Source organism: Pteropus alecto, unplaced genomic scaffold (assembly GCF_000325575.1).
Source record: "Pteropus alecto unplaced genomic scaffold, ASM32557v1 scaffold113, whole genome shotgun sequence".
Classification (NCBI taxonomy): domain Eukaryota; kingdom Metazoa; phylum Chordata; class Mammalia; order Chiroptera; family Pteropodidae; genus Pteropus; species Pteropus alecto.
Window position 1 is genome coordinate 4234787 of NW_006433949.1, and position 27379 is coordinate 4262165.

Sequence of the window (27379 nt, forward strand, 5' to 3'; positions counted from 1 at the left end):
GAGGGATTCTGTGAGAAATTCTCCCTGACGGGCTAAAGTTCATGGCTCAAGATCACCTACCAGGACAGCATAATGAGCCTCTTGGTCAGAGTCTGCATGGCTGAAACAGTATACGTCAATCAACCTGAGATAAACAAAAGCATGGTTTGTACACAGTAGCAGAGATCCATGTCTAAAGAAAATCCCTATCTAGAGCATACAGTGTAAGGTAAACAGTGGTCACAAATAAAACACTTTGGAAATTTTATGTGAGCTTAACATCATGTAAGAGAATATTTTTGAAGAGTCAGAACCAAGAGAATGGATGGATTTGATGACTGATGCTCCAGAGCAGAGCCTTACTGGCGAAGAACTACTGTCTCAGAAGAATGAAAACACATCTAAACCGAATTAAACGCAAATATTTAGAGCTATCGGACCCAAAGTAGAAACTCTCCATTCTCACTTGGGGATTCATTCATCCATCACGCTTCTACTGTGTACAAGACACACACTCTCATGGACTCCGCTGTCCTCACGGAACTTACAACTTAGTGGGGAGTGAAGGAGGAAGAACATAAAGACAGGCAAATGAAATACGACCTGTCCTCATCGTTCACAGATCTGCCTACTTGCTAAAAGGCACTCGTAGCTCCCAAATCAATACTCGTGCTGTCTTTACAGGCATTTGGGAACATATGCAGAGCAGTGACAATTGTGAGTTGCCAGGGGAGGTCGAAACAAGGGCCACTCTGGCTTCTTGTTTCAGCTCTCTTTCTATAAACAAGTGTCTTTTTCATGGTCTATTTAGAGCCACATTTTCATGCCTGTGTGTGTGTGTGTGTGTGTGTGTGCGATTTCACTGTGTTAAATGGTCCCCAAGCATAGTGCTACAGTGCCGTCTGGGTGTTTCTAAGTGCAAGAAGGCTGGAATATGCCTTACGGAGAAAATATGTGTGCTAGATAAGCTTCGTTCAGGCAGAGCTGTAGTACTGGCCATGAGTTCAGTGTTAATATACATTAAATAAGGTATCGAAACACACATAAAACAAGGTCATGTACTGATCGGTTGGTGAAAACATGACCAGAAGACCAGAGGCTCAAAGGAACCTAACCTTGTACCTCCCCCGGAGCAATAGTTTGATATTAATGATTAATTCGATGATGACTTCATGGAACTACTGTGAACAATGAGAATCAACTGTAAGTCAAATCTATACACAATAAAGCAAACAACTAAGCTGAAATGGAACTAAACAGGGGTGCCCTACTTTAGATTATTAGGATATATAGTGAATATAATATTCTACTCTTTGTATAAAAAAGGGGTAACATTAATATATTTGTTAATATATACTGGTCACATATATATCATTATATATGTTTGCTTTTCTAATGGAAGTTAAAACTAAAATAAAAAATTTTTAACTGAAACAAATAAACCTATCTGTATATCAAGTTGGTGATATAACTATACAGAGAAAAAAATTGTTATGTGACTTTAAAACATAGCATTTTGACTACATCTAGTAGGACGTATCCTAATGACAAAGAACTGCAAAAAAAATCCTAATTATATTCAGTATTCTTATTTAATAGTAGCAGTGTAAATATCACTATTTTGAAATGTATATAATAAGCATTTACGTCAATGTACTTAGAAACCAAGATTCTTAGCTTAAAGAGACGCAAATATAAAACCAAAAGTTAAGTAAAATCATATAATCTTATATTTAAGTTGGAAATATCATTATGAATCTATTTTCCTTACTCTAAAAAATATTTCCTTTCTAAGTCTGTCTACTGAAATGATCATCCAGTAGCGATGACCACCTCTAGTGCTCAACTGTGGTTACTAAATATCATTCTCTCTAAAAGATATCAGGGCTTCTTTAAGAAATGAATGATTTCAGGCCTTGGGGACAAAATAATCCTGGGACAACCTGCTGGGCCATAAGGCAAGGAAGCCATTCAAGACAACTAAGAACGTGGGAGACAACTTAAAATGTCTCCTACTGGCCAAAATGGGACATTTTGAGCTTCAAAAAGGGTAAAGCCTGCAATGGATTGAAACACATCGAGTAAATTATTTTAAATCCATGTGCTCATAATAATAGTCTTAAAAATTACTGGCCATCTTTGGGTGTTCCTAGGGTATCAATTCTATATTTGAAAAACTGGTAAGTAAGGGGAAAGAATCAGCATTTATCCTGTACTTCCATGTAAACTGGATTTCAGGGTAACCATAAAGGTGATAAGTAAAAGTTACTTACAAAATAATTATAGCTTAAGCTGCGGAAGGATGATAGAATTAGGAAAACATATTATCACCTCTAACAGAATAAAGGATCTAGGTACGGTCATCAGTGGATGTCAGTCATTAGGTAAAAGCCTGTTAGGATACGTTATAATGGACAGATCACGCTGACAACACCCAATCCTGTTTGAGCAATCTTAGCATCGCTAAGTGTGCAATATCCAGATAGTGTGTGCTTTCGGGTGTGATCATTACAAAATACACAGCAGGGTACTCTATGAAGTATTCTCGTAAAAGTAAATAAATAAGTAAACCTGATCCTAATCAAACATCTCTAGATTTACCTTTCATTGGACAAGAAATACAGGGATAGAGGAACAAGTTCGATCCCACCTCCAAGGAAGCATGAAAATTCTACAGGACAAATGATTCAGTTTCTTCAACAAAGCAGCAATATTTTTTAAAAAAGATCAGGAACTACGAAGATAAAGAACTAAGAGACGTATAAACCAAAGACAACATGAGATTCTCAAATGAATCTTGATTCAAAGACATCAACTGTAAGAAAAAAAAATCTTAAAAACACCTGGAGAAATGTGAACATAGGTTGTTCAATAAATGATATTAAGACATTAGTTTTTATTTTATAAGCTGGAGTAACGGCTTTGTGGTTGTATTATTTTTAAAGGCCTCACCTGTTTGAGATGCATACAGAAGTGTTTACAGGTAAAAGTCTATGATCTTTAGGATTTGCTTTAAAACATACACACACACACAAAGTAGAATGGAGACGAAACAAGATTGTGAAATGTTGATTACTGTTGAATCTGGGTGGTAAATGCACAGGAACTCATTCTACTATTTTTTCTTTTACGTTAAAATTTTCCATTAAGAAAGATTTTTTAAAATAATAAATTATCTCCTACTGACCTTACTCCTTAAAGGGGAAGATAATTAATGCTGACGATTTTAACACCTGGTGGTATTTTCCATAATAATTACATAATAACGACAGCAGCAGTAGCTGTCAATATGATTACTTCCTGCATGCCTGATAGAAGGCTAAGCATTTTACACGTATTATCTCATTAATTACAAATGGAAACTACTGAGTTGCTCAAAGACGCACATCTAATAAACAGCAATCCAAAATCTGAACCCAGGACGGATGTCAAGTCTGCGTGTGCTTATCTATAATGAGACACTGCCCGATGTCGCCTTTTCAGAAACAAAACAATGGCTGCCTATCAGTCTTTCTCATGTAGATCTGGAATCGAACAGAGAAAAGAGAAGAAAAACCAGCTCTCTCCCCATTCTACCTAGTTTTCCTTCTCGGAGAACCATGTAAAGCTTCACTACTAGCCCATTTTTATTTCCTGCAACGGAAACAGGATCTTGTGTGACAGGGATGCTATGAGCACCGAGCATCATGTGCAAAGCACCCCCAAGGATGATGGACGCTCCAGAACTCCTAATCAGCATCCCTCAATTAGGAATCTGGAAGCTGCTGCTTTGGAGGTGAATTACAAGTTTGATTTGCATACGCTGGGGCTGCTTTAGACAAGGAAACGGGTCGGTCTCTCCCAGGAGGGCCTCTGGTACCGTTTCCGAGAGCTCTTTCCATCACGGAGGACATTTCCCTCCACATCCATTCTCCGTGTCATATGTTTCCATGCACTCAGGAGAGGAGGATCCCTCAGCATCCACCCGACGGTAAGAGCCACGCGTGGCCCTGCAACATGGAAGCGTAATTAAGATCTGAGGGTGCCCTTGGTAAACTGCCTTTGGGTGGGCATCCTGGGAGGAATACGGCATGGCCTGCAGGATGGTGGACATTGGAGCGCAAATCCTGCCTCCACCAATTACTAGCTGTGTGTCCCGCGGAAAGTTATTTGATCTCTCAGTTTTGTCTTGTGTCACATGTGATGGCACCTACCTCCCACGGTTGTTGGGTGAATGAAAATAGGATAACATATGGAAAGTGCTTCACCCAGTCCCTAGAACACTGTCAGCACCCAATAACAACACCAATCACGTATAGGTAATGATTTTATCATCATTCTATATATATATTTTTTATTTTTTTTTTTTGAAGGACCAGGCCTTTCTCAGACATCAAACACTGGTATGTGAAAGGAAGGTAATCAATGTATTCCAGTATTAAATTAGCACCAGAAAAGTCATTTTTCCCTTCCTTTTCCTTATTTTTCATATTGTAGTAAAATATACATAACACAAAATATGCCATTTTTAACCATTTTTTAAGTGCACAGTTTAGCACATCCCTATTGTTGTACAGTATCCCTTCTATTCATCTCCAGAATTTTTTCATTATCCCAAACTGAAATTCTATCCTGATTAAACAACACCCCCATTGTCCCCTCCCCCGGCCCCCGACAACCACAATTCTCCTTTCTGCCTCTACGAATCTGACCATGCCAGGTATCTCATATAAATGGAGTAACACAACATTTATGCTTTCATGTCTGACTTATTTAATTTAGCATAATGTTTTCAAGGATCATCCATGTTGTAGTGTACATCAGCACTCCATTCCCTTTTACGGCTGAATAATATTCCAATGTGTGGATATGCCACCTTTTGTTTATCTATTCATCCATCGGTAAATATCTGGCAACATGTGGAATGGGCAAATTCACAGAGATGGAAAGTAGAACAGAGATGACCAGAGGCTTGGGGAGAGAAGCGGAGAAAGTTATTGTTTAATGGGCAGAGTTTTGTTGGGGATGAAAAAGTCTGGGGTAGAGCTAGCTAGTGGCAACAATTACAGCATACTGTGAATGTACTTCGCTTCACTGAACTGTGCACCTACTAATGGTTAAAATTATAAATATTATGTATATCTTACTACAATAAAAAACTTTTAATGGAACTAAAAGTACTGAGGTGGTTCTGAGGATTGAACCGGTGCCTCTCAAACTCTGGTGTGCAGCACGCCAATCACCTGATCGTATCAAAATGCAATTCAGTGAGTCTTGGTCAGGGCCCAAGACTCTGCATTTCTAACCAACTCCCAGGTGGCCCCAACGCCATGAACTCAAGGCTTGGGTGAGTGCTTAGGATACAACAAGCACCGGCTAAATGCTAGCTAGCTACAGCTACAAGATTAACTGAAGTCAAGAGAGACTTTTCAAACAACTTTGACTTTCACTGGTAAAATGCTCACTTTAAGAAGAAGGAAACACCTTTGACCTGACATTTCGTAACGCCAAGCACACTCTTCTTACAGAAGCTATGGGAGTCTTACGGAACAGAGACTTCAGCAGCTGTGAGAGTATCTCCCACAGTCGTCTAAAAACATTTCTCTCAAAGCAGCATATGGAGAAAAGCACCAAGCTTGAAAAACATTTCCATTTTAAATGATTTCAGGCAACAAGAAGCATGCCTATAATACACAGTGAATATAATACACTAGAACTTTGGTCTAGCCCTGCCCACACCCTGTTCTCAGGCTTAAAACGCTTAAAACGCTTCTGGTGACCTAGGAGTTGGGGTTTTTTTTTCTTCTTCTTCTTTTTTTTTTTTTTTACGCTCATCCCTGACATATGCTCAGGGCCTGCAGGTGAGGAATAAATAGAAATAGTTAGGGACAAGGGCTGCAGAGGATGACTCAAAAAGGAGCACATCTCCATGGCTTAGATTTAAGTTGGATTCCTATGTCCCTTCTGCTTGCTAAACAGGGCATGCCTGCTTAGATTTGGGGCGAAATCTGAAGTCGAGACTTCCAAAATCGTGCCTACCGAACCTAAAAACAACCCAGTCCAGTTCACTGTTAGAAATTCTCCCTCCCTGTCCCTCCTCCTCCCCCGGTTTGAAGCCGAAAGTGGCCCCGAAGTGTCGAGTTCAAGACTGCATCCCGTTAGCCTGCTTCAATAGTTTCATCCGCAAGGCATGAAGCCTAAATCATAGGAACAACTCAACAAGAAAATTTCCAAATAGAGCTGAAAAGTTAATTTGGAAAACCAAACACTGATTATTCTTGATCAGCCAGATTAATTTCTATAGATTTAGTAAAAATGCAACAGCTATTATTTATCAAGCACTTGTCATGTGCCAGACGCAGGGCTAAGCATTTCAAGCACATTATCTCATCCTCACAGCAACACTGTGAGATAAGTACTATCATTTTTTTATTCTTACGGATGGGGAAACTGAGACACAGAGATTAAACCCAAGGTTATGGCTCATAACTGGAGGAGCCAACACTGTTACCCAAATCTTAAACTTATCTTAAAATGAGAGTTTTAAAATGTGATATTACAGGACTGATGTTAAGTACACAAATTCAAGAATTCAAACCTAGCCATAAATTCAAAATCACAAAGAGAACAAAAAGTTCCTTCGTGTCCAATCTGAAAACACTGGTGATGTCTGCAGTTTGGAGACCGTTCCTGGTCCTAGCCTGAAGTGCATATTGGGGTTAGTCATAACGGCACGTTTCCTTATGATCACCTACTGCTGCCAGATTTAGCAAAAAAAAAAAAAGATATTCGTTTAAACCTGAATTTTAGATAAACAATGAATGATGTCCCATGCAATTCCTTATATTTGAAAAGTAGTCATTGTTTATCTGAAATTCAAGTTTACCTGAGCATCCTGTATTTTATCCGGCGACCCTATGACCAGCAAACGTAAAGCAGTCCTTAACCAGGAGCAATAGAGCCAGGCCCTGCCTTGTGGGGCTATAGTTTCCCACGTACTTTTAAAAACCTCTCCTTTGATCCTCCCAGTATCCTCTGTGGATCGGTAAAATTATGTAACTTGCCCAAGTCAGACAGTGGCAAGAGAGTGGCAGAGCTGGGACCCAGACACTGTGTTCCAGTTCTCCCTCCACTCACTGTCCCAACAGACACATGGCCCGTCTTGAAGGGGAGGGAGGCCAGACATGAGAACACACTGGAAACCAAGGTTTCTTGATCCCAGAATAGAATAGTGGAGTAAGGCTATTATGTAAATCCAGCTGACTCTGTGAACACTGAGTTAGAAGATCTCTAAACATCCTACTCGGAACATCCAGACGTTCCCAGTAATATATTCTTTACCTTTTTAATCCTTATACCCTGCTTAGAATGTTCTGCATTCGCCAGAATCCTGGATTAAGAATTCCAGCTAGATTGGAACAGCAGAGCCTGTCGTCTCCTCCAGCCAAACTTACTATCTTTTGGAAACAGCATCCCAGCTTTCACTTGGAGAACCTCTCTGCTTGGTCCATGGGGCTTGGGAAGAGCTGACCACTCTCCCTGGCTCTAGAATTGACCTATAAGAAAGCTGTGCCTTCCTTACTCCATGAACAGTGAAAGCCTGCACAGTGACAAGGCTACCCCAGACATTCATTGGAGCCACTGGGACATAATCATGCTCTTTCTCCATAGTAGCTAAGACGACAGAATGTGAGTGAGGAGCTTCCAGTGGCCATCCTGCCACCATAAGGAAAGACTGCCTGAACGAAAGCAGATCTCAGAGACGGAGAGAAAGAAAGCAGATCTGAGAGACGGAGAGAAAGGTCCTTGCCTACATTCTTTAGATCTGGAACTGCATCCAAGAATTGGATCCAGCCATGCTGAAGTTGATGTTACCTATAAACTTCTCTGTTACGTAAGCCAAAGAAATCCCGCTTTTTGCATAAGCAATTTGAGGTACCTTTCTGACGCTTGCAACCAAAAAAGTTTGGATTAATACAACCAGCAAACACCACCATTTTTTACACTGGTCAACAGGCATAGTCAAAAATATCTAGAAATCCTGTTTGCTGTAATTTCTAAATATATCCAAAATCCAACCACAGCTCACCACTCTGGTGTGAGTCACCAACATCTCTCACCTGCAAGAGTCTTCTAACTCATCTACGTGCTTCTACTCATGCCCCTTACAGTCCATTCTCAACCATTAGCTAGAAGGATGTTATTAAAACTCAAGTCAAATCATGAGCTCCTCTGCTCAAAACCCATTAATGCACTACATTTCACACAGTAAAAAATCTTTATACTGGTCTAAAACACCCTGCTGATTGGTCCGGCTTCACTGCGCTGCCCTGACCCTTGAACCTACACTCCGATTATACAACTTCCTGGCTGTCCTTCAAGACCTCAGGGCCTTTGCACAAGCTCTGGGCCACCCGCCGCCCCAGCTATCCTCACGGAGCCCTCCCTCACTTCCTTGAAGTCTTTGCTCACTGTCACTTTTTCTACGAAGCCTGTTCTACTTTCTCTTTTCCAGAATACCGCCTCCTACCACGCATTCTGAGTTTCCTCACTCGTTATGTTTATCCGTTCATTGTCTGTCTCCCCAGCCTAGGACGTGAGCTGCCCTGAAGCAGGGTTCTGTGGCCTGTCTTACTCACGGATGTATCCCCAGCACCTCGGACACTGCATGGCGTGCTGTAGGTGCTCGACACTGGGCAAGCAAGAACTGGGGTGAAGCAGACCCAAGAAGAAGGAAATGGGTCTGAAAAGTAGAAGAGCAGTGTCAGGGAGACTAGACACAAGCCGGCGCACCAGAGCGTGTCCAGGGACTCTTCCTCCACGGGACCCCAGTTTCAAGGTGGCATCTGGGCTCAGCCCATCCTTTGTGGTCCTGGTTCTGCCCTTGCAAAGTCCCTGGCTCCCATCTTAGCAGACGACTAAGGGCGACTGGCTGTGAGGAAATGTGATTATACGTCTATGACTGAATAGTAGTGGGGGAGAGTCCTCCGCTTAATCTGAGTTAATATAAGGCTGCTCTCATTATCAGTAATCTGATCAAAGAATGACCAGCTCTCCGACCTGTAGCATGCTGGTAATGAATTTTTCATAACTCTGTAGAGACATTTTCTGCACAGCTATTAATAATAAACCGCAAAGCCTAAGATTTAAATGCATTTCCATTTCGCCACCTCTTTTCTCCTGACTTTATTTTCCCTCCCTCCACCCTACCCTTCTCAAGGTCTTGCCCATCTGTTATTATTATGGGATGGCTTGTGTTTCTTGTGGTGTTAAAGAACCTGCCTCCACCTTAAGGGGACCGATAAATTCATGTTATGCTTTCGAATCGTATTTGGAAAGTGGAGATCGTAGAGAGTTTTGTTCAGTTGAGCAACGAGACTGCCTCGTTTTTCTATAATGGGCAGATGAGGCAGGAAAAAAGATGCAAAGGAAACCAGTTTAGAGAAAGGAAAAAGTGCTGTCCTATCGCCTTCAAATGGACCGGAAACACTCTGTACTCCAGCCACGTTGGACTTCACTCCGTTCCTCCCTCCATGCCCCACGCGGTCTCCTATCTCCAGGCTTTTGCATGTACCATCCCTCTGCGAGGAACAGCCCTCCCTCATCTCTAGTTAACGCCACTGTCCTTCAGGTCTTAGTTCTAACGTCACATCACTAAATTCGTGAGCAATGTATTCTGTGTCCCAGGACCTAACACACTGCCTGATGTGCTACATATGTATTTGTATGTTGTAGGACCATGTGGGCGAGACTTCATTCCAGTATAATGCATTTAACACAAAGTGGAATGAATGAGTGCATGAGGGCATCCTGACACGAACCAATCAGGTCCCCTTTTTGGCATAGATGTTGGAAATGGCTGATGATTTCCAACATTCCCAGGTTTCCTGATACCAAAGCTCTGATGTTTCTCTTTGAGTTTCCTTCCAGGCACCATGCCCAGAACACTGTCATGATCATCGTCAATGGCAACACATCTTGTACATTGAAAGTGGTCTTGACTTTTTATACATTTTAAATGGACAAAGTCATTGGCCATTGTCGAATGGCCATAAGGCTACCATTTGGGGTCAAGAAAAAATAAAGAGACTTAATTTCTTGTAAAGTGACCCTGAAGACAGTTTTCAAGAATGTTTTAAGTCTACGGCCATACTACCTTGAACAAGCCCGATCTCGTCTGATCTCAAGAGCTAAGCAGGGTTCAGCCTGGTAGTACCTGGATGGGAGATCACCTAGGAAGACCAGGTGCTGTAGGCATAAAAAATAAAAAAATAAGGGGTTGAAAACGGACAAAGTCCTTGCAATCTGTGAGGTCAACTAAGGGTTGCCTCGCCTAAAAAAATAAAAGAGATAGAGAGAGATAGAGAGATAAAGAAAGAAAGTTTTAAGTAATGCCAGTATAGCTAAGGCAAAGTTGATTGATTTGTTATTTATATGTAATACCTAAGGAATTAGTGGTGTGATATCTAACTATCTAAGGAATTGTTGGTAAATATTTAAGAAATTATTGGTATGATAACAGTAATCTGGTTATACTTAAAACAGAATACTTAGTATTTGTTAGAAATACATCTTGAAATATTTGAGGATTAAATATTATAAGGTTTTAGGAAATGCTTCGAAACGATCTAGAGAGAATGGGGGAGGGGGCTTACTGGCCATAATTTGATCACTGTTGAATTTGCGTGATGGTACATAAGGGTCCACTATGTTATTCTCCATACTTTTACATAGGTTTGAAGTGTGTGTGTGTGTGTGTGTGTGTGTGTCACTGTCTGACCCCAGTCACATCTCTTACTTTGGAGACTGAAAAGAGCCACCCAATAAGCAAACATTATAAAATCAACAATTGGTTACTCTATTTTCTCCTTAATTTTTTCAATCCATAGATGAGTAGGACTGGGGGAAAAAAATCTGAAACAGCGATCTTCAAACCATTGTTGGCATTCACAAATTCTTTCCGTAGCGTTAATTACCTGTGCCTTCCTTTTCCCGCCCAACACTGTTTAAACATATACACACACATTCGAATTAAAGGGGAGAATGGTGATGCTCTTGATCACATAATAATAAGGCAATGTCTGCTTTTTATTTATAGTTTTGATTTCTGGGTTCCATTGGAAAATAGAAATATGTGACCATATTAGGCCCAAATACTTCCTCTCCATTGGCAACACTGACATCTTACAGATGTGACATATGACCTCCAGTTCACCATGGCCCTCGCACAGACACCTCCCAAGTATCCCACTTCTGGCCTATTTCCCTTCTGTGGGTTTCCTGCTTGGTCCCAGAAAACAACTGACTGTGTGATCCCTGGAAATCAGACAGCTTCATTTACAAAATTCAGATCCATTTCTGATGTCATTTCAGAAAAATTTCATCTTAAATTAGGCTTCCATGTCATTAACACGATTCCAACTATTTCAACTGAAATGTGCATTTTTTAAAACTATGCATCCCTCAAGTTTCTTAGCTCATCACAAGTTGATTCACAGATACAGTAAAGTGAATTTATATATTTTTTTTTGTCACAGATTTATTGGAAACATTTACCTCTCACAGTTCTCTCTCCTGAAGACGCAAAGCCACAAACTACTCTTGTAAAATCTAAGAGGATTAAAAAAAAATTCTAAAGGACCATCGACCCATAGTTGAGAAAAATCTTTATGAGCATGAAGTAATTCCACTTCTAAGTATATTTCTTAAGGAAACAAATAAGAATGTTTTACAAAAACTTCATTTCGAAAGTAGTCATTAAGTTGTGTTTACAAGAGCAAAAGAAATCAGAAATAATCTAACTCACCAATGAGGTCAGGTCAACTCAGTTATGCTATATCTTTACGCAAGAATGTTAGCAGTTATTAAATGCTATTAAAAATGGTTTGGCAGGGAAAGATATTCATGGCTTAAGTCAACTTTTAAGAGGAAAAGTGGAGACTACAAAATATATATAATATAGTTATTCTTAAAAGTCACATAAAAATACACGTAGGCATGAGCGAAAGCCTGTAAGACTATAACGAGGCGTTAACAACGCCGATCTGTGGGTGGTGGGATTAAAAGTGTGTTCGTTTTGCTTTTTGATTAAACACATTCTATTTTTCCTGTAGTGAATACGCTTTGCTTCAATGTCTAGAAATGTCTTTAAAATTACTATTTTATTTAATGACTTCCATTTCTGAAGTCCAGGTGAATGATTCACAACCTGGCATATAGGACCAGAACTGCCAAGCAAGCAACTGCAAGAGCCCCAGAAAATTGTCACATAGACCACCGTGTGCAACCCCAAAAGGTATGGAAGGAATTTTTGATTCCTGAGTTTCTAACTGTGCACTAGCCTGAAACGGGATTTTTTTTTAATTTTGGGCATAGGGAAAACAGTTTTCTCCCAAGGGGTCCCCACCTTCTTAGCAAACATTCGCAGCAGCACTATCACAAGAGCCACAAGGTGAAAACAACGCACGTGTCCGCTCATGGATGGATAAACAAAATGAGACTGTGTATCCATACAATGAAATTTTATTCAGCCATAAATGGGAATTTTATGCTACAACATAAATGAACCTTGAAGACATTATATCAAGTGAAAAGGGCCAGACATAAAAGGCCACATATTGTATGATTTCATTTATATGAAATATCCAGAATAGGTAAAACCATAGCAACAGAAAATAGATTAGTGGTTGCCAGGGGATGGAGAGCAGGGAAATGGAATTGACTGCTAACAGATACAAGGTTTTGTTTTGTTTTGTTGTTTTTTTGGTTTTTGGTTTTTGGTTTTTGGTGTGTGTGTGTGTGTGTGTGGTCATGGAAATATTCTGGAATTAGGGGCGATGGTCATACAACGGTAAGCATATACTAAAATCCATTTAATTGTATGCTTTAAAATAGTTAAAATGGTGAATTTTATGTAATGTGAATTTTATCTGAATTTTTTAAAACCTAAAAAAAAAATAGAAGCTGGGATGGCTACATTACTATCAGAGAAAGTAGTTTTCAGAGCAAGGAAAATTACCGATGATAAACAATAACTTTACATAATGATAAAGGGTCAATTCACTAAGAAAACAACCATCTCAAATATGTATACACTTACCGAAGCAGCTCAAAATAAATAAAGCAAAAGTGAATGGAACTGCAGGCAGAAATGGGCAAATCCACAATTATAGTAGGAGGTATGGACATTCCCTTCTGTGTAATCAATTAAACAACCTGAGAGAAAATCAGCAAGGATATAATCTAAATAATGTCAACCAATTGTATTGAATTGACATTTATACAACACTTTACTCATCGACAGCAGAATACACATTCTTTTCAGATGCACAAGTTTAACATCCACCAAAAGAGAACATATTCTGGGTCATAAAGTGAACTTTAAACATTTTAAGAGAATTGAAACCATATAAAATATGTTCATTGACCATAATTGAATTAAACTGGACATCGATAACAAAAAGATAACAAAATATCCGCAATATTTGCATATTTAACACGCTTCTAAAGAATACATGCATTGAAGGGAAAGCCTCAAAAGAAATTAGAAAATATTGTGAACTAAAGAGAAACGAAAATATAAAATATCAAAATTTATGGGGTGGAGTTAAAATAGTCCTTCAAGAGAAATTTATGGCAATAAATATTTATATTAGAAAAAAAAGAACAGTCTCAAATCAACAATCTAGGCATCCACTTCAAGAAAATAGAAAAGGAATGATAAATAAACCTAGAACAAGCAGAAGGAAATGATAAGAACAAAAATCAATAAAATTGATTCTACTTCAAAAATCAATAAAATTTTTCTACTTAAAAAAATAGAAAAAATAAAGCCCAAAACTAGTTATTTTAAAAGATTAATAAAATTAGTAAATCTCTAGCCAGACTGACGAACAGTTAGAGTTAAAAACTCACATTACCAAAATCAGGAATGAAAGAGAGAACATCACTATAGACCCCACAGACACAAAAAGGATAATAATAGAATACCACCAGCAACTCTATACATGTAAATTCAACAACTTAGATAAAATGTACCAATTCCTTGAAAGCCAGGAACCATCGAAATTCACCCAGGAACAAATTCATTTAATTTTTAGTTAAAAATCTCCTGAATAAAAAAGAAAATCTCTAGGTTCAGATAGTTTCCCTGGTGAATTATACCAGCATTTAAAGATGAAAGAACACCAATTCTACACAATCTCTTCCAGAAGAAAGAAGTGGAGGAAACAACTCATTTTATGAGGCCAGTATAACTTTGATACTGAAACTAAACAAAGACGATATAGAAAAGGAAACCACAGACCAAGAACCCTCATGAACGGAGACACCAAAATCTTCAACCAAATAGTAATCAAATCCAGCAACATGTTAAAAGAATACAGCAACAAATTAAAGGAATAATATTGCTTTTTGGGTTTATCACAAAGCACGGTCTCTCCAAGGAAAAAAATACGAAAAGTGGCATCTAAACTTGACCTGCCTTCTAACTAATGAATACAAAGCCCTTGTATGTCCTCTTGATGATTCTTTTTTATACCTGTCTATTTGCCTCATTGCTGGAGTCCAGGCCACCCGACCCTGCCCAAACACCATCCCAGTGCCCTTGTAGATGGGCACACATAGAACATTCACGTCTTCTGACTGACGTGATACTCTGGGTACAGGAGGTGCACAGGCAAGGGGAAATTCACCATTGACAACAACCCCAGATTCCAGAATTCTCTAAGAATAAAACTCACACAAGAGAGAGCAGGGAGACGGTGGCTGCAAGTTTGGGTCAGAGACTTGTCAGGAGTCTGTGGGCATGGCTACCTCTTGTCTCTATGTGGTAGGTTCCGGATCTAGATGCGGACTCCTCTTGAGACTATTCCGTCAGCCGAGAGGAAGGACTGGCCTCGTTCTCATCTCCAGAGGGCAGAGCCAAAGGATAGAAGTCGTCAAGGAACAGATCCAGCTCGAGAGAAGGATCATTCTAACCATTATAACTCACCCAAATCAAAAGACTGCCTTGCGAAAGGACCTGAATAGACATTTCCCCAGAGAAGATACACGAATGTCCAATAAGCACACGAAGCAATGCTTAACATGACTACTCACTAAGGAAATACAAGCCAAAGCCACAGGATGGCTATAACAAAATAATAATAATTAATAATAATAATAATAATAATGTAAAATAGCAAGTGTTGGCCAGGATGTGGAGAAAGTGGAAGCCTGGTATATTGCTGGGAGAAATGTAAAAATGGCACAGCTGCTGTGGAAAACAGCATGGCGGTTCCTCAAAAATTAAAAGTGGAACTACCATATGACCCAGCAATTCCACTCCTAGCTATATATGCCAAAGAAATAAAAGCCGGGACTTAAACAAATAATTGTGCATTAGTGTTCATAGCAGCATTATTCACAAAGGCAAAACAACCCAAGTGTCCATCAAGAGAAGATTGAAAAAATAAAATGTGGTCTATTCATACAATGGAATATTACTCTGTCATAAAAAGGAATGGAGGGCTAATGCATTCTACAACATGGATGAACATCAGAAACATTATGCTAAGTGAAATAAGCCAGACACGAAAAGACAAGTATTACATGATTCCATTTATGTGAGATACCTCGAATAGTCAAATTCGTAGACACAGAAAATAGAATAGAGGTCACCAGCAGCTGAGGGAGGGGGAATGGGGCGTTATTATTTAACGGGTACAGAATTTCCGTTGTGGATGATGAAAAAGTTCTGGAGATGGATAAGGGTAATGGTTGCGCGACATTTTGAATGTACTCGATGCCCCTGAATTTTACATTTAAAAATGGTTACGAAGGGTAAATTTTATGTTATTTATATCTTACCACCACAACAACAAAAAAGGATTAAAAAAAAAAAGGCTGCCTCGTGAGGTAGTGCTCACCCCAAATCACCAGGCCAAAGCTGGACACTGGACAAGAGGCAGACCTAGGTAATCTCCTCCTCCCACCTTTTCAAGCACTTGGATGTCTCAGCTTCTGACTCTTCTCCACATAAAACTTAAGACAAGTTCAGGAGTTATAAGTCCCAACCCCATAACCGGTAGTCAGGCGCCACACGACGACTTATCAGTCACTGGCAGATGGCACATATGGAGGTGGTCCCATCAGAGGATAATGGAGCTGAGAAATTCCTATGACCTAGTGACATCATAGCCACGGCAATGGTGTAAAGCAAGACTCTACTCAGGTGCTTGTGGTGATGCTCGTGCAAACGAGCCTACAGCACTGCCCGTCACATAAAAGTATACAGCACGTACGATGAGGCACAGGACATATACTCGATAACGGTAATACACGACTATGTTGCTGGTTTACGTATTTACTACACTATGCTTTTTTACTGTTACTTTAGAGCAATTTTTCTACTTAATAAAAAAATATATATATTTGCCGCGAAACAGTATGCCGTGTTACACCGGCAGCAGCCTCATACATCTGGTGCTTACTGCATCTCTCGACTGTATTATTTTCTCTTGGGCTTTATTTAATTTCGTGTTGTTTTATACACGTAGGGTAGCCTAAGTGGACAGTGTGTAGAAAGCCTACAGTCGTAGACGGTCATGTCCTAGGCCTTCACGTTCACTCCCCACTCACTCACCGACTCACCCAGAGCAACTTCCAGTCCCGCGAGCTCCATTCGTGCTAAGTGCCCTATGCAGGTGTACCGACCCTATTTCCCCAGTACTTTTTCTATGTTCATATATGTTTAGATACACAAATACCATTGTGTTGTAACTGCCTACAACATTCAGTACGGCAACATGCTGTCCAAGCTTGTGGCCCAGGAGCAGTAGGCTACGCCATACCCTTTCCCTGGGTGTGTAGCAGGCCGTAGCATCTAGGTTCATGTGAGTGTACTCTGCGATGTTCACACAATGACGAAACTGCCTACATCGTCTTTCTCAGACTGTATCCCCCTCGTTAGGTGGCACATGACTGTACTTTGTTATCCAACTTAGAGCTGTGATGAGCACATGGTTTAAAGACTAAAGCCTGCCAGGCACTGATGGAAAGTGAGTCATCTGTGGGCGAATTCAAAGATTCAAGACTTGATATCAGAATCTTGTTCACTTATGTCACCTGCAGCCCAGCAGGTGTGCCATTATCCCACAGAAGGCTTCTTTGGGTTTCTTCTTCTCACTCCTGGCTATGTTAGTCCCCTGCCTCTTGAATACTGGGGATTCAGTTAATGGTCATTGAATAAATGAACGATACACTCGAGGATGGCACCTCTCGGAATGGCTAAAACATGCTAACCACACAGGGCTGAAATGCCGGAAAGGGGGAATGATGATGGAAAATACTAAAGGAAACCATCGTTAAGCATTTGCCACGTGCCCAGAACTCTGCTCACTTCTTTAATGCATGGTTCCATTTAAACAGCATAACAACTGGGGGTAAAATGACCCAGTTTTACAAGCCAGGAAACTGAGGCTCAGAAAGGAGAACTCATTTATCCAAGGTTACTAAAGTAAGACCGAGCCCTCCTAACTATTTGGCTATACTGTTTCAAGCACCCACTCAAAACTTCCAGGGGCTCGAAATTACTTTTTCCGAGTCTCCATCTCACTTTTCTACCGGTCTAGAGGAGTTGTAGGCATCTGTCTTTGGGATGCATCCACTGCTTTAATCCATGGCTGCCTAGTAACTCCAGGGGGCCCAGCCTTTCCATCTTTATCAAAATGAGATTTCTGTTACAGCGAAACAGAGAAATCTCCTCAATGCTCAAAAGTGGCACTGTCTGATTGAAATATACAGTGAGCTATCTATGTAGTTTAAGACTTTCTAGTGGCCTCAGGAAAAAAAAAAAAAGTAATAAGATACAAGTAAAATTTATTTTAACATAGTTTATTTAGCCCAATCATCTAAAATAGCATGATTTCAACATGTCAATATAAAAAAAAAATATTCAGATAGTTTCTATTCTTTTCTTCATACTAAGAGTTCGGGAGCTGGTGTGTATGTTACACTAACAGCACATTTCAAATGGTCAATGGCCAATGTGGCAACTGGCCAGCACACTGGACCGCTCAGGTCCAAAATGTCTGCTTTTCCTTTTCTCATCCTTCCTTGTCTCTGTGGATGCCCTACCTCGTCTCCATCAGTCCTGTATTTCTATGCAATAGCTGTCGTCTGTCACAGTCACCAATGAAAGCATGTGAGCAACAGAGTACTCCAGCATTACCATTCTCCTTAATCCTACAGCCATCGCCTCCAATCACATCACCGCTATCGTCCGCACTCCCCGCTTCGCCCTCCCTTTGCTCTCCTCTTCCTTTCTTCTCTTCCAGGCCTTTACACCTTCGGAGAATCCACAGTAGAGCAGTAAACCTCTTCCTGTATCCGTGGCTGCCTTAATTTGCAGTTTGGGTCAAATCGGCGACTCTAAACCTCAATAAACTCACTTGTAAAATAGGAACCACCGCGGTTGTGGCCAGTACCCACTGGAAAGACATTCCGAGGGCCACAGAAACTCTGCTGGGGAAAAAAAAAATCATTCTACGCTTTGACTTTCTCATCTCATTTGTGACCCTCTTCCCTTGCCATCCCTCATCTTCTCCATCCTCCGTCTCAATGCCATGAGTCTCTCGCCTCCCTCAGCTGAACACCTCCTCGTTCCCCAGCCCCAGGGCAGCACACTGTGGGCAAGGAGGAAGGCCAGGTCCCAACAGCTGGGGCACGGTGGTGGGGAGCCCAGAAAATGATTCCCTGGAGGAGGAAGATTCTCCAGTTTTGTGCCAATTGTTGGAAGAAGAGTAACAAGTTCTCTAGTAGAACCCACTAAAAAAGCCACAGGGTCAGTAAACCTTCAGAAATAACTTTGCCACCATACTCGAAATTGTGAGACCGCCTCCCACCCGTATTTTTATGAGAACAAGGCAGAAGGAAGGGACTAGGTCTTCACAGACTGGCCAATTTGTTTAAAAATAAAAAATAAAATAAAATAAGTACTCCTGTTGCTGAAGGTTCCCAGGTCCTTCCAACTAGAAACGGGAGAGATGAGATGCTAACCTGACATAACTGCCTCTTTAATGCTGAGCTCTTGGTCATCAAAACACGGGCAACCAAAAAAAAAAAAGAAAAGAAAAGAAAAGAAAGCATAAACCTATGCTGAGGATACTGGAGAATGGGCCCTCTCCCATACTGCCGGTGAAGGGCAATCTGGCAAAACCTATTAAAAGTCCTGAAACTTTGCATATCTATGGATCTAGCAATTCCACGTCTAGGAATTAAAGGCAAGGATTACCACTAGGATGCTTACTACAGCGCTATTTATAATAACGGAAAATTATAAACAAACATCTGATGATAGAATTTTAGTTAAATAGATTCGGTACATCCATGTAACATCATGCAGCTATTAAAAATATTTTGCAATATGAAAAGATGTTCCTGACATATTAAGTGAACTTCATATATCCAGCCTTCCTCAGAGCTCCAGGCTCACAGACCCAGTTGTCTACCTGACAAACATAACATGTCGAACAGGACTTGACTGTCAATCTCAACCTATTCCACCCCCGGTCTTCACATTTCGAACAATGGCGCCACCATTCATTCACTCAGTTCTTAGGCCAAACACCTAAGAATAATCCTCAATTCTTTCTTTTCCTTCACCTTGCCCCCCACATCCGATTCGTGAGCACCTCCCACGCACCTGACCTTCTGAATCCTGCCAGTCGCCCCATTCCTGCGACAATCACACTGGCCCAAAGAACAGTCATTCCTGGCTGTGACTTCCACACTACCCTCCCAAGTTGTCTGCCTGCTTCCAGCCTTACCCGCCTCCCCGACAGTCTCTTTCCTGCAGCAATCACGAGGATCTTTTAAAAACATAAATCAGTCCCCGCCTCCATGTTCACGGTGAGAACAAAATCTGAGGATCGTAGGCAAGCCCTCTAGGACCTGCTTCTGTCTCCCACTGTGTCCCTCATCACTTCCACACCTACTCACTCCACTCCAACCGCAGGGGGCCCCTTGCTGTTCTAACAACATACCAAGCACATTCCCACCCGAGTCATTTGTACCCGCTGTACCGTCGTCCCCAGATAGTTAGTTCATGGTTTGCTCCCTCAAGTCAGCAAAACCTCCTCAAGGGGGCCTTGCTGATGATCCCATGCCTCTCTCTCTTTCCCATGTTCTTGGTTTTACTCTCTTATGTCCTGTTTTTTGGGGTTTTTTTTTGGGGGGGGGCGTGTTTTTATAGCAATAGTACACTGTTATATTACATTGTTCATTGGCTCCCAATGACTCACACCTGCTGGAATCCATACCCTTGAATAGCAACTTCCACAGCGATTGGGCTCATTCATGTAACCTGCTTTGGTCAATGGGACATGAGCAAAGGTTCAGGAAGAGGCTAAAGAGAGGCTGCGGACTGGCACTTGCCATGCTTAAACACTGCCGCTGCACCATGTAAGAAATCTGGATTGTCCTGTTGGAGAAGCATGTGAAAGGGAACTGAGGTGGCCCAGCCAACCACCAGCCATGTGAAGAAGGCCATCTTGGAACCATCCAGCCCCAGCGAAGTCACCAGATGACCACGATCACATGCGTGACCCAGGCAAAATTGGCAGAACTGGCCAGCTGGGTGCAGCCCAAATTGCAGACTCATGAGCAAATAAATGAGAGTTGTTTTTAAACGACCACATTTTGGGGTTAGCTAGCTGTGTCAACAGATAACGGTTACAGTAGCTCATCACTGGCTGCGGGAGAGACTCCTAGCTATTCGGCAAATTGTTTTCTCTTCTTCCTGGGCCCACCTGCCCAATCTTCCTCGCAGTGACTAACTTCTAGCCAGCAGAATGCGAGCGGAGCTGCTAAGGGCATGAGGCTTGTACAGGGCTTTGCCTTCTCCACATTTTCTCCCCTTTCTGGATGAAAACAGCTGCAGAATGGAAGGGACCTGCAGTATGAGAGAATGGCTCACCCAATAATACTCACCTTAAACGGTTTCGTAAGCAAGAAAAAGACCTCTACTATATTAGAGTCGTTACACAGGTAGGAATGTGTTATAGCCTTTCCTAGTTAATACACTGGCATTCTCTGTCCACCTGTTTATTGTCTATCTGCCCCCACCCCACCCTGACATTCACACGTGAATGCAAGCACTACAAGACCAGGGGCCACACCTGCCTTGTTCACCACTGTGTTTCCGGCACCTAAAACTAGTGAGTACCCAGTGAGTGATCGCTACATATTTACACCTGTTGTAAATTAAACACGGCCACAACTTTGATGTTGTGTGACCTCCAAATCTTAAGACACCTTGCAGCTTTTGCTCTTGTCCACTTGAGAACACTAGAGATGTAAGAAACCCAGGCTATCCCACTGGAGGGGCCACATGGAGAGCGAAGCTCAGCTGTCTCGGTCACCAGCCCACCTACCTACCGGCTGAATGTGGTCACAGGAGGGCGTGCAGGCAAGACCAACAGAACTACCACCCAGCCAGCCCCAACGCACAGAAGCATAGAAAATAACAAGGTGTTGTCTGAAGTCCAATTTTCTCAAACATAATTAAGTCTAGGGATGGTTTGTTACGCCACAGTCAATAACGGAGACGGAACATCTGAAGGGCAAATAATTGATATGTGTGTGGCTACAGTGCCCTTGCTGTGTAAGGAGATTCTGTACTTACCTCCCCGCCCCCGACCCTACCCTTCATATTTCCCTCCCCGTCTAATTTAAATAAAATAGGGTCCAGCTCTGAACAACCTGCTCTTGGCTGGCACACACCAGTCCTAGAGTCACTTGTTCACCTTTCAAAGGATCTCTGTGTCTCCAGGGTCTTTCCTGTCCTATCCACCCTATAGACCAGGGATCTGCAAGCTATTGCCGATGGGCCAAGTCTGACCACCACTTGTTTTTGTAAAGCCCTAAAGCTAAGAAATTTTAAATGTCAAAAAAAAAAAATCAATAAAAAAATAATATTTTGTAACATGTGAAAATTATATCATTTTGAATTCCAGGGTCCATAAATAAAGTTTTATTGGAAAATGTTCGTTTATGGATTTGTCCACGGCTGCCGCAAGCTGCGAAAGCAGAGCTGAATGCTCGTGATGGAAACCATATGGCCCACAAAGCCAGACCATTTACTATCTGTACCTTGACGGAAAAAATTTGGTGGCCCCTGCTGCAGGCTGCCGTCACACTAACCCTTAAACATCTTTTTTAAAACTGTACTCACTCCCAAACCTTCAAAGACTTCTAACTCCTCCCTCAAACGTAAGAAACTTTGGTGATCTGACTCCTCAGTCCTAAGTCAGATCCCAGGCATTAGCAACCTAAATTCATTTCTTATGCCATTATATCAGGTACTCTCCATTCTGAGCCAACTGGTCCCTGAGGTGCCCACGAAGGCATGAAAATGCCTTCATCTGGTTTGCTGTTCTTGTCCAGCGAGCCACCTGCTGCAACCTAAACCCTCTTCTCTCCACTCAGAGTCCCCAGGTCCCCAACCAGGACCACTTACTTCCCTAACTGCTCTGCCATATGTTTCCCCAGGTGTATTCTATGGAACATCAATCCCCAGGGATATCCTTGGAAAAAGGAAACACTGTGGACTCTACCCTCTCTTGGAGTCACCATATACGAATATGGTATATTAAAGGCTCTGAGAAGTCCTGCAGTAAAGACGCCTGTTTCCCTTTGCTTAACTCAGCTATTTCAAACATATTAAGGACGGAATTCATTCCGTCCACAGAACACTTGTTGACCACCAGCATCCAATACAGTGCCTGGATTTCAGCATTTGTTGAAAGAATGGAAAATACTAACATTCCACAGAAATAGGGATCCACAGAACGTTCTTCGGAAACGCTGCTCGAGTTCTTTCTTCTCTCCCCCTGATTCGAGCTGTTTCCTTCCATGCCATCTATTCCACACCATGTGATGCTAATCACCGACATCGCAGTTATCATTTATTTAGCACCTGCAGGCACTCTGCTAGAGTCAGCACTAGACCCTTGAAAATGTCATCTTTTTTCATCCTCACGACCACCTCTGAGGTGGGTCATGTTATTCTACCATTGCCCTTTTGCCAAAAGTTAAACCATGGGTCAGAAAATTTAAATCTCTAGACCAAGATAAAGTAAGTAGAAAAACTAGAATTCAAAATGACGTCAGTCTAATCCCACAGCTCATGATCTTTGCTCTCCGCCAGAGTCTCTCCCTAGAACATACTGGCCAGCGTGCTGGCTATCCACCCAACGGCCCTTCAAGCCCTCTTCCATGCCAGCCGCACCATGATTATGTACACAGTGGCAACAGGTCAACCGAGGCAAGGGAACACGACCCACCAAACCAATCACAATAGTGCTCCCACTTGTCCACTTCCCAGCCTTGGAGCAGGACTAGCCCTTTGGCCCATTCTGGCCAAGAAGGCATAATTAAACATTACCCGTGGGGTAGGAAGGAGCAGGTGTCTTGAGAGAACCAAAGAAAGATATGAACCCGCTATACCTTCGCACTCACCCGGTTCCCCTTTTTCCTGCCTTGAACCTTGGTGTGACGGCTCAAGCTTCAGGGGCCATCTTGCAACCGGGAGAATTTGCAAAGACACCAGCCCTGGGATTATCAATTTACTGAGCCGACTCAAGCAAGCCACATACCTCCAGACTTCTTGTTACATGAGAAAAAGAAACCGTTCTTTGCTTAACCACTGTGGTTGGATTTTTCCATTTCATGCAGCTGAACACAATCCTAATGGACCCACTGCTTTTCCCCATATTATTTACGTTTGGACTTTATCATTAGTTTCCATATATGTTATTAGCCTTGTCTCCCTAACCACGAGGTATGCTTCTTGAAAGCTAAATACCTGTTGTATATTTTTGTTTCTACAGGGGTATATGCATGTTAGTAAATTTTGCTTATTATCAAGGTTTTCAGGGATGGTCTGTTCAATATAATACTTTAATTTTTTTGGAGCAAGAATTTGTCACAATGAAATAGCTGAGATATGACATCCATCTCCTAATAGATTAGGATTTCTCGAAATGTCGATAGGAAAACACGTATCAGAAACATCTGGACCGTTTATTAATGCAGATTCCTGGGCCGCTCTTTAATCTCAACTGAATCAGATTCTCTGGGGTCAGAGGTTCAGAATGTGCATTTTTAACAAGCTCCCCAGGTGGATTTGATATGCAAAATTTGACAACTGTTAGGATGAAAAAAACCAAAACCCTGTGGATTCAAAGCCTATGTGAGGACTTGGAGTCACCAGCCCCTCCTCAGTGTCCTCACTCTAGCCCTAGATGCCTGGGAAGCCTAAACTGGCATATTGCTCAAGACCCTGCCTTGGGCACTACGCATAAAGTGGTTGGCATGCTGAGGCATATTGGGACTAGGAAAACTAACAAACAGATGCAGTCCCAATAACTGTAACCTCCCACCATAGCAATCGATGCCTTCATCCCCCAGTTTAAAAAGAAAACCACCCTGCAGAAAAGAAGCAACAGAATCCAGGGCCCACTGTGACAATCACCATTGTCCGGGGAATTATCAGATGGGGCACATCAAACATAAGAAAAGAAAACTAGAGAAACTTACATAATGATGCACAAACTAGCATTTGGGACTCCCGGCTCGGAGGAACAGAAAAGATCACAGGTGGCCCTTTGGGCTATTTATTTACCACATGCAGTTCTGAACAGAATCTCATCGTGAGCACGGCTCAGCCAGACAGCAGGCTAGGTCTGGGCATCCCACACTTTTTTTATCCAGCAGCAGTGGCTTAGCCAGTTCTCCCAAAGCTCCGAGAGAGAAAATACCTGTGCCCCCCAACGGAATTTCCACTCCTCTGATACCCCTCAACATTCATCTTATTTCATCTCCGAAGATCACTTCCCCAGATGACAGGTGCACAGGGACATGTATTCTAGGGGAGCAAACGGCATATTCAACACACACTAACTCCACTTTCAAACCGAGGACCTTCCTGCCTGCTGATATCCAGCCAAATCTAAAACCATGGAGGAAAAAGCAAGTGGCCTGAAGAGTAAATCAGAGAGAGAGAGGTGCTCATCTAGGCCAGAGCCGGGGCAGGAGGGCTAAGACTCAGTAAGAACTGCCAAGCGCAGGCCTTGAAAACTCACGGGCTGGAAACACAGAACCTGCCAGCACCGCACATGCCCACTCCGCCACAGGAATATTCTCTTTCCTTTGCTGCCACCCCAGTGCCATCACCCTCGGCAACTGCCAGCTAATGGGAGTTCCCAAATTTAATCGAGCCATGTGTCCGCTGGGCCCGTTTGAGGGACGGGAGTGAGTGGAACCCCTCAGATGTTTGAAACGACGCAGATGCCCGATGATTGTGTGGACACCGGGCATATTCCACGGCTCTTTGAAACCTTCCTCCTTTGACAAAACGGCCTCTGGAACGAATTAATTTCTGCCATCTTCTTTCTGAGTAACTTTGCATCCACCCCGCCCCCCACAAAACTGCTTCAAACTCCCCCTCAAGTTCTGTTGGAGAGAATGTTACAACACGCCAAAGATAACTCCTCCTCCGACCCCATTCCTTCCCCTCCTCCTTTTTCTCTCCTCCTGCTCCTGAAGCGTACAGACAGCATCGCATCACCTGGTTTGCTGTCCCACCCAAGATTCAAGAGTATTTTCCCACACCACTTGTGTGCGCTGATCCAGGCATATTTTCTTAAACCTTTTTTCCACGTTTTAGGCCTGCAACAGCTCCCTGCATCAAAATGATGTGATTGGAAAGGGGTAAGTCAGTGAGGATTTTTTTAATGCATCTTGCCTCCTGACATGCATATCACTGAACACACACACACACACACACACACAACACACAAAATCCAAGGAGCAAAGAGCTGGCAAGGAGGCCGAGAGAAGAGGTCTATATTAATAGGCAACCCCATCCTGCTAGCAAAAACCACCTTTTGACCACCTGCAGAATGCGCAAGATCACGTGGGTTCTCTGCAGCGCCTTAATGTCTTACCCAGCACACAAGCCCCCGTGGCATATAAACAAATCCACAAGCGGAAAAGAGCGAGAACTCGCTCCTCGGAGGGGGAGCGAATGATAACAGCCGCAAGAATAATAATAAATAAAGAACAACAATTACTACTACTACTACCACCACCCAGCCAAGCGTAGACAGCAGTACAGTAAAGGGACATCCAGTGCGGGCTCTGCAAGGAGATAAATCACAGAAAGCCGCATCGTGGCCCCCTCCGTACCCTCCGGCCCTCACCCCCCCACCACCACCAATCCCCAACAAACAGAATCAAAGAAAAGGGGATGGTGGGGAGAAAGGGGAGGGAAGGCAGGCTCGCGTCCCCCCACCCCCACTCGCCACCCCGTAAGCAACACCTACCTCCAGGGTCCGGATTTCTTTCTGTGTGAGGTCGTTGGAGGTGGCACATTTGGTCCTAAGCCCTTCCAGGTTGGAGATACTCAGGTCTATCATGTTTTGGACCAACTCACACTGCTGTAAGGCTTTTTGCAAACTCAGAGGCTGCTGCTCCTCGCTTTTCGTCATGTTTTCCTCATCCATCGCTTGCTCTGCAAGCCCCCTTCCCCTCCTCCTCCTCCTCCCAGAGAGAAAAAAGGGGGGTGGGGGGGTAGAGGTAGTCTACCCCCTATGCCTCTCCAACCACTGCGACTTCTCAACAATGTCTCATGAAGAAGAAACCCAACATCTCACACAGGGTTGAGGGGGGTGGGGTGGGAGGAGGGGACGAGAGCCAAAATTTATTATTTTATTTTGGGGTATCAAGCCGACTCCATTAGAATGTCTCCTCTCTCTGAGTCTCTGGTCCCTGAAAAGGAGAGATGCTGTTTCTCAGAAGCAAACCAGGTGATGTGATGCTGTCTGTACACTTAGGGAGGAGGAGGAAAAATAGGAGCGGGGGGGAGGCGAGGAGGGGGGAGAGGCGGAGAAGAAGGAAAATAGCGCTCACTCTTTACACACCGGCTCCGTGAAGGGCAAAATTATATATTTTTGGCTGGCTGGCTTTTATGTCAAAAAAAATCTGGTTTGCCCCTCTCCCAGTTGCAGTGACACGGCATTGTCCACCGTTTGGGGTGCTTTAGCGCGTTCTCAAGATGCTGTCTGCATTGCTCCCGCGGCTGCGGCGGCGACTGCGGCTGGCTACGGTCTCCTCGCGCTGCTGCTGCTGCTGCTGCTGCTGCCGCCGCCGGGCTCCGGGGGTGACGGCTGCTGCATTCGCTCCTGCCTCGCTCCACACCGACATCTTGCCTGTCAATCAAAGGGCGGGGGGAGCGAGGGAGCGCCGGCGAGGGATGGAGAGCGAGCGAGGGACCTGCAGGGGAGCGGGTTGGTGGAGAGGCGCCGTGCGCGCATCCGCCCCAGCCGGCCCCGGCCCCGGCGCGCCAGGGACCCGCCGGAGGAGGCGGAGGAGGCGCGCG

At 42.8% G+C, this 27379-nt stretch overlaps 1 protein-coding gene and 1 pseudogene across 1 annotated transcript in view; one reads left to right on the forward strand and one right to left on the reverse strand.

The window, feature by feature from the left end:
• Nucleotides 1-26504, reverse strand: part of KSR2 (kinase suppressor of ras 2) — a 338884-nt gene extending 312380 nt beyond the window's left edge. Inside the window, exon 1 of the mRNA XM_006908594.3 lies at nt 26325-26504. Within this exon, the coding sequence (XP_006908656.3) occupies nt 26325-26504 (180 nt within the window). The remainder of the gene's footprint in view (nt 1-26324) is intronic.
• On the forward strand, nt 10098-10215 carry LOC112477250 (annotated as a pseudogene).
• Nucleotides 26505-27379: the final 875 nt, after the last annotated feature.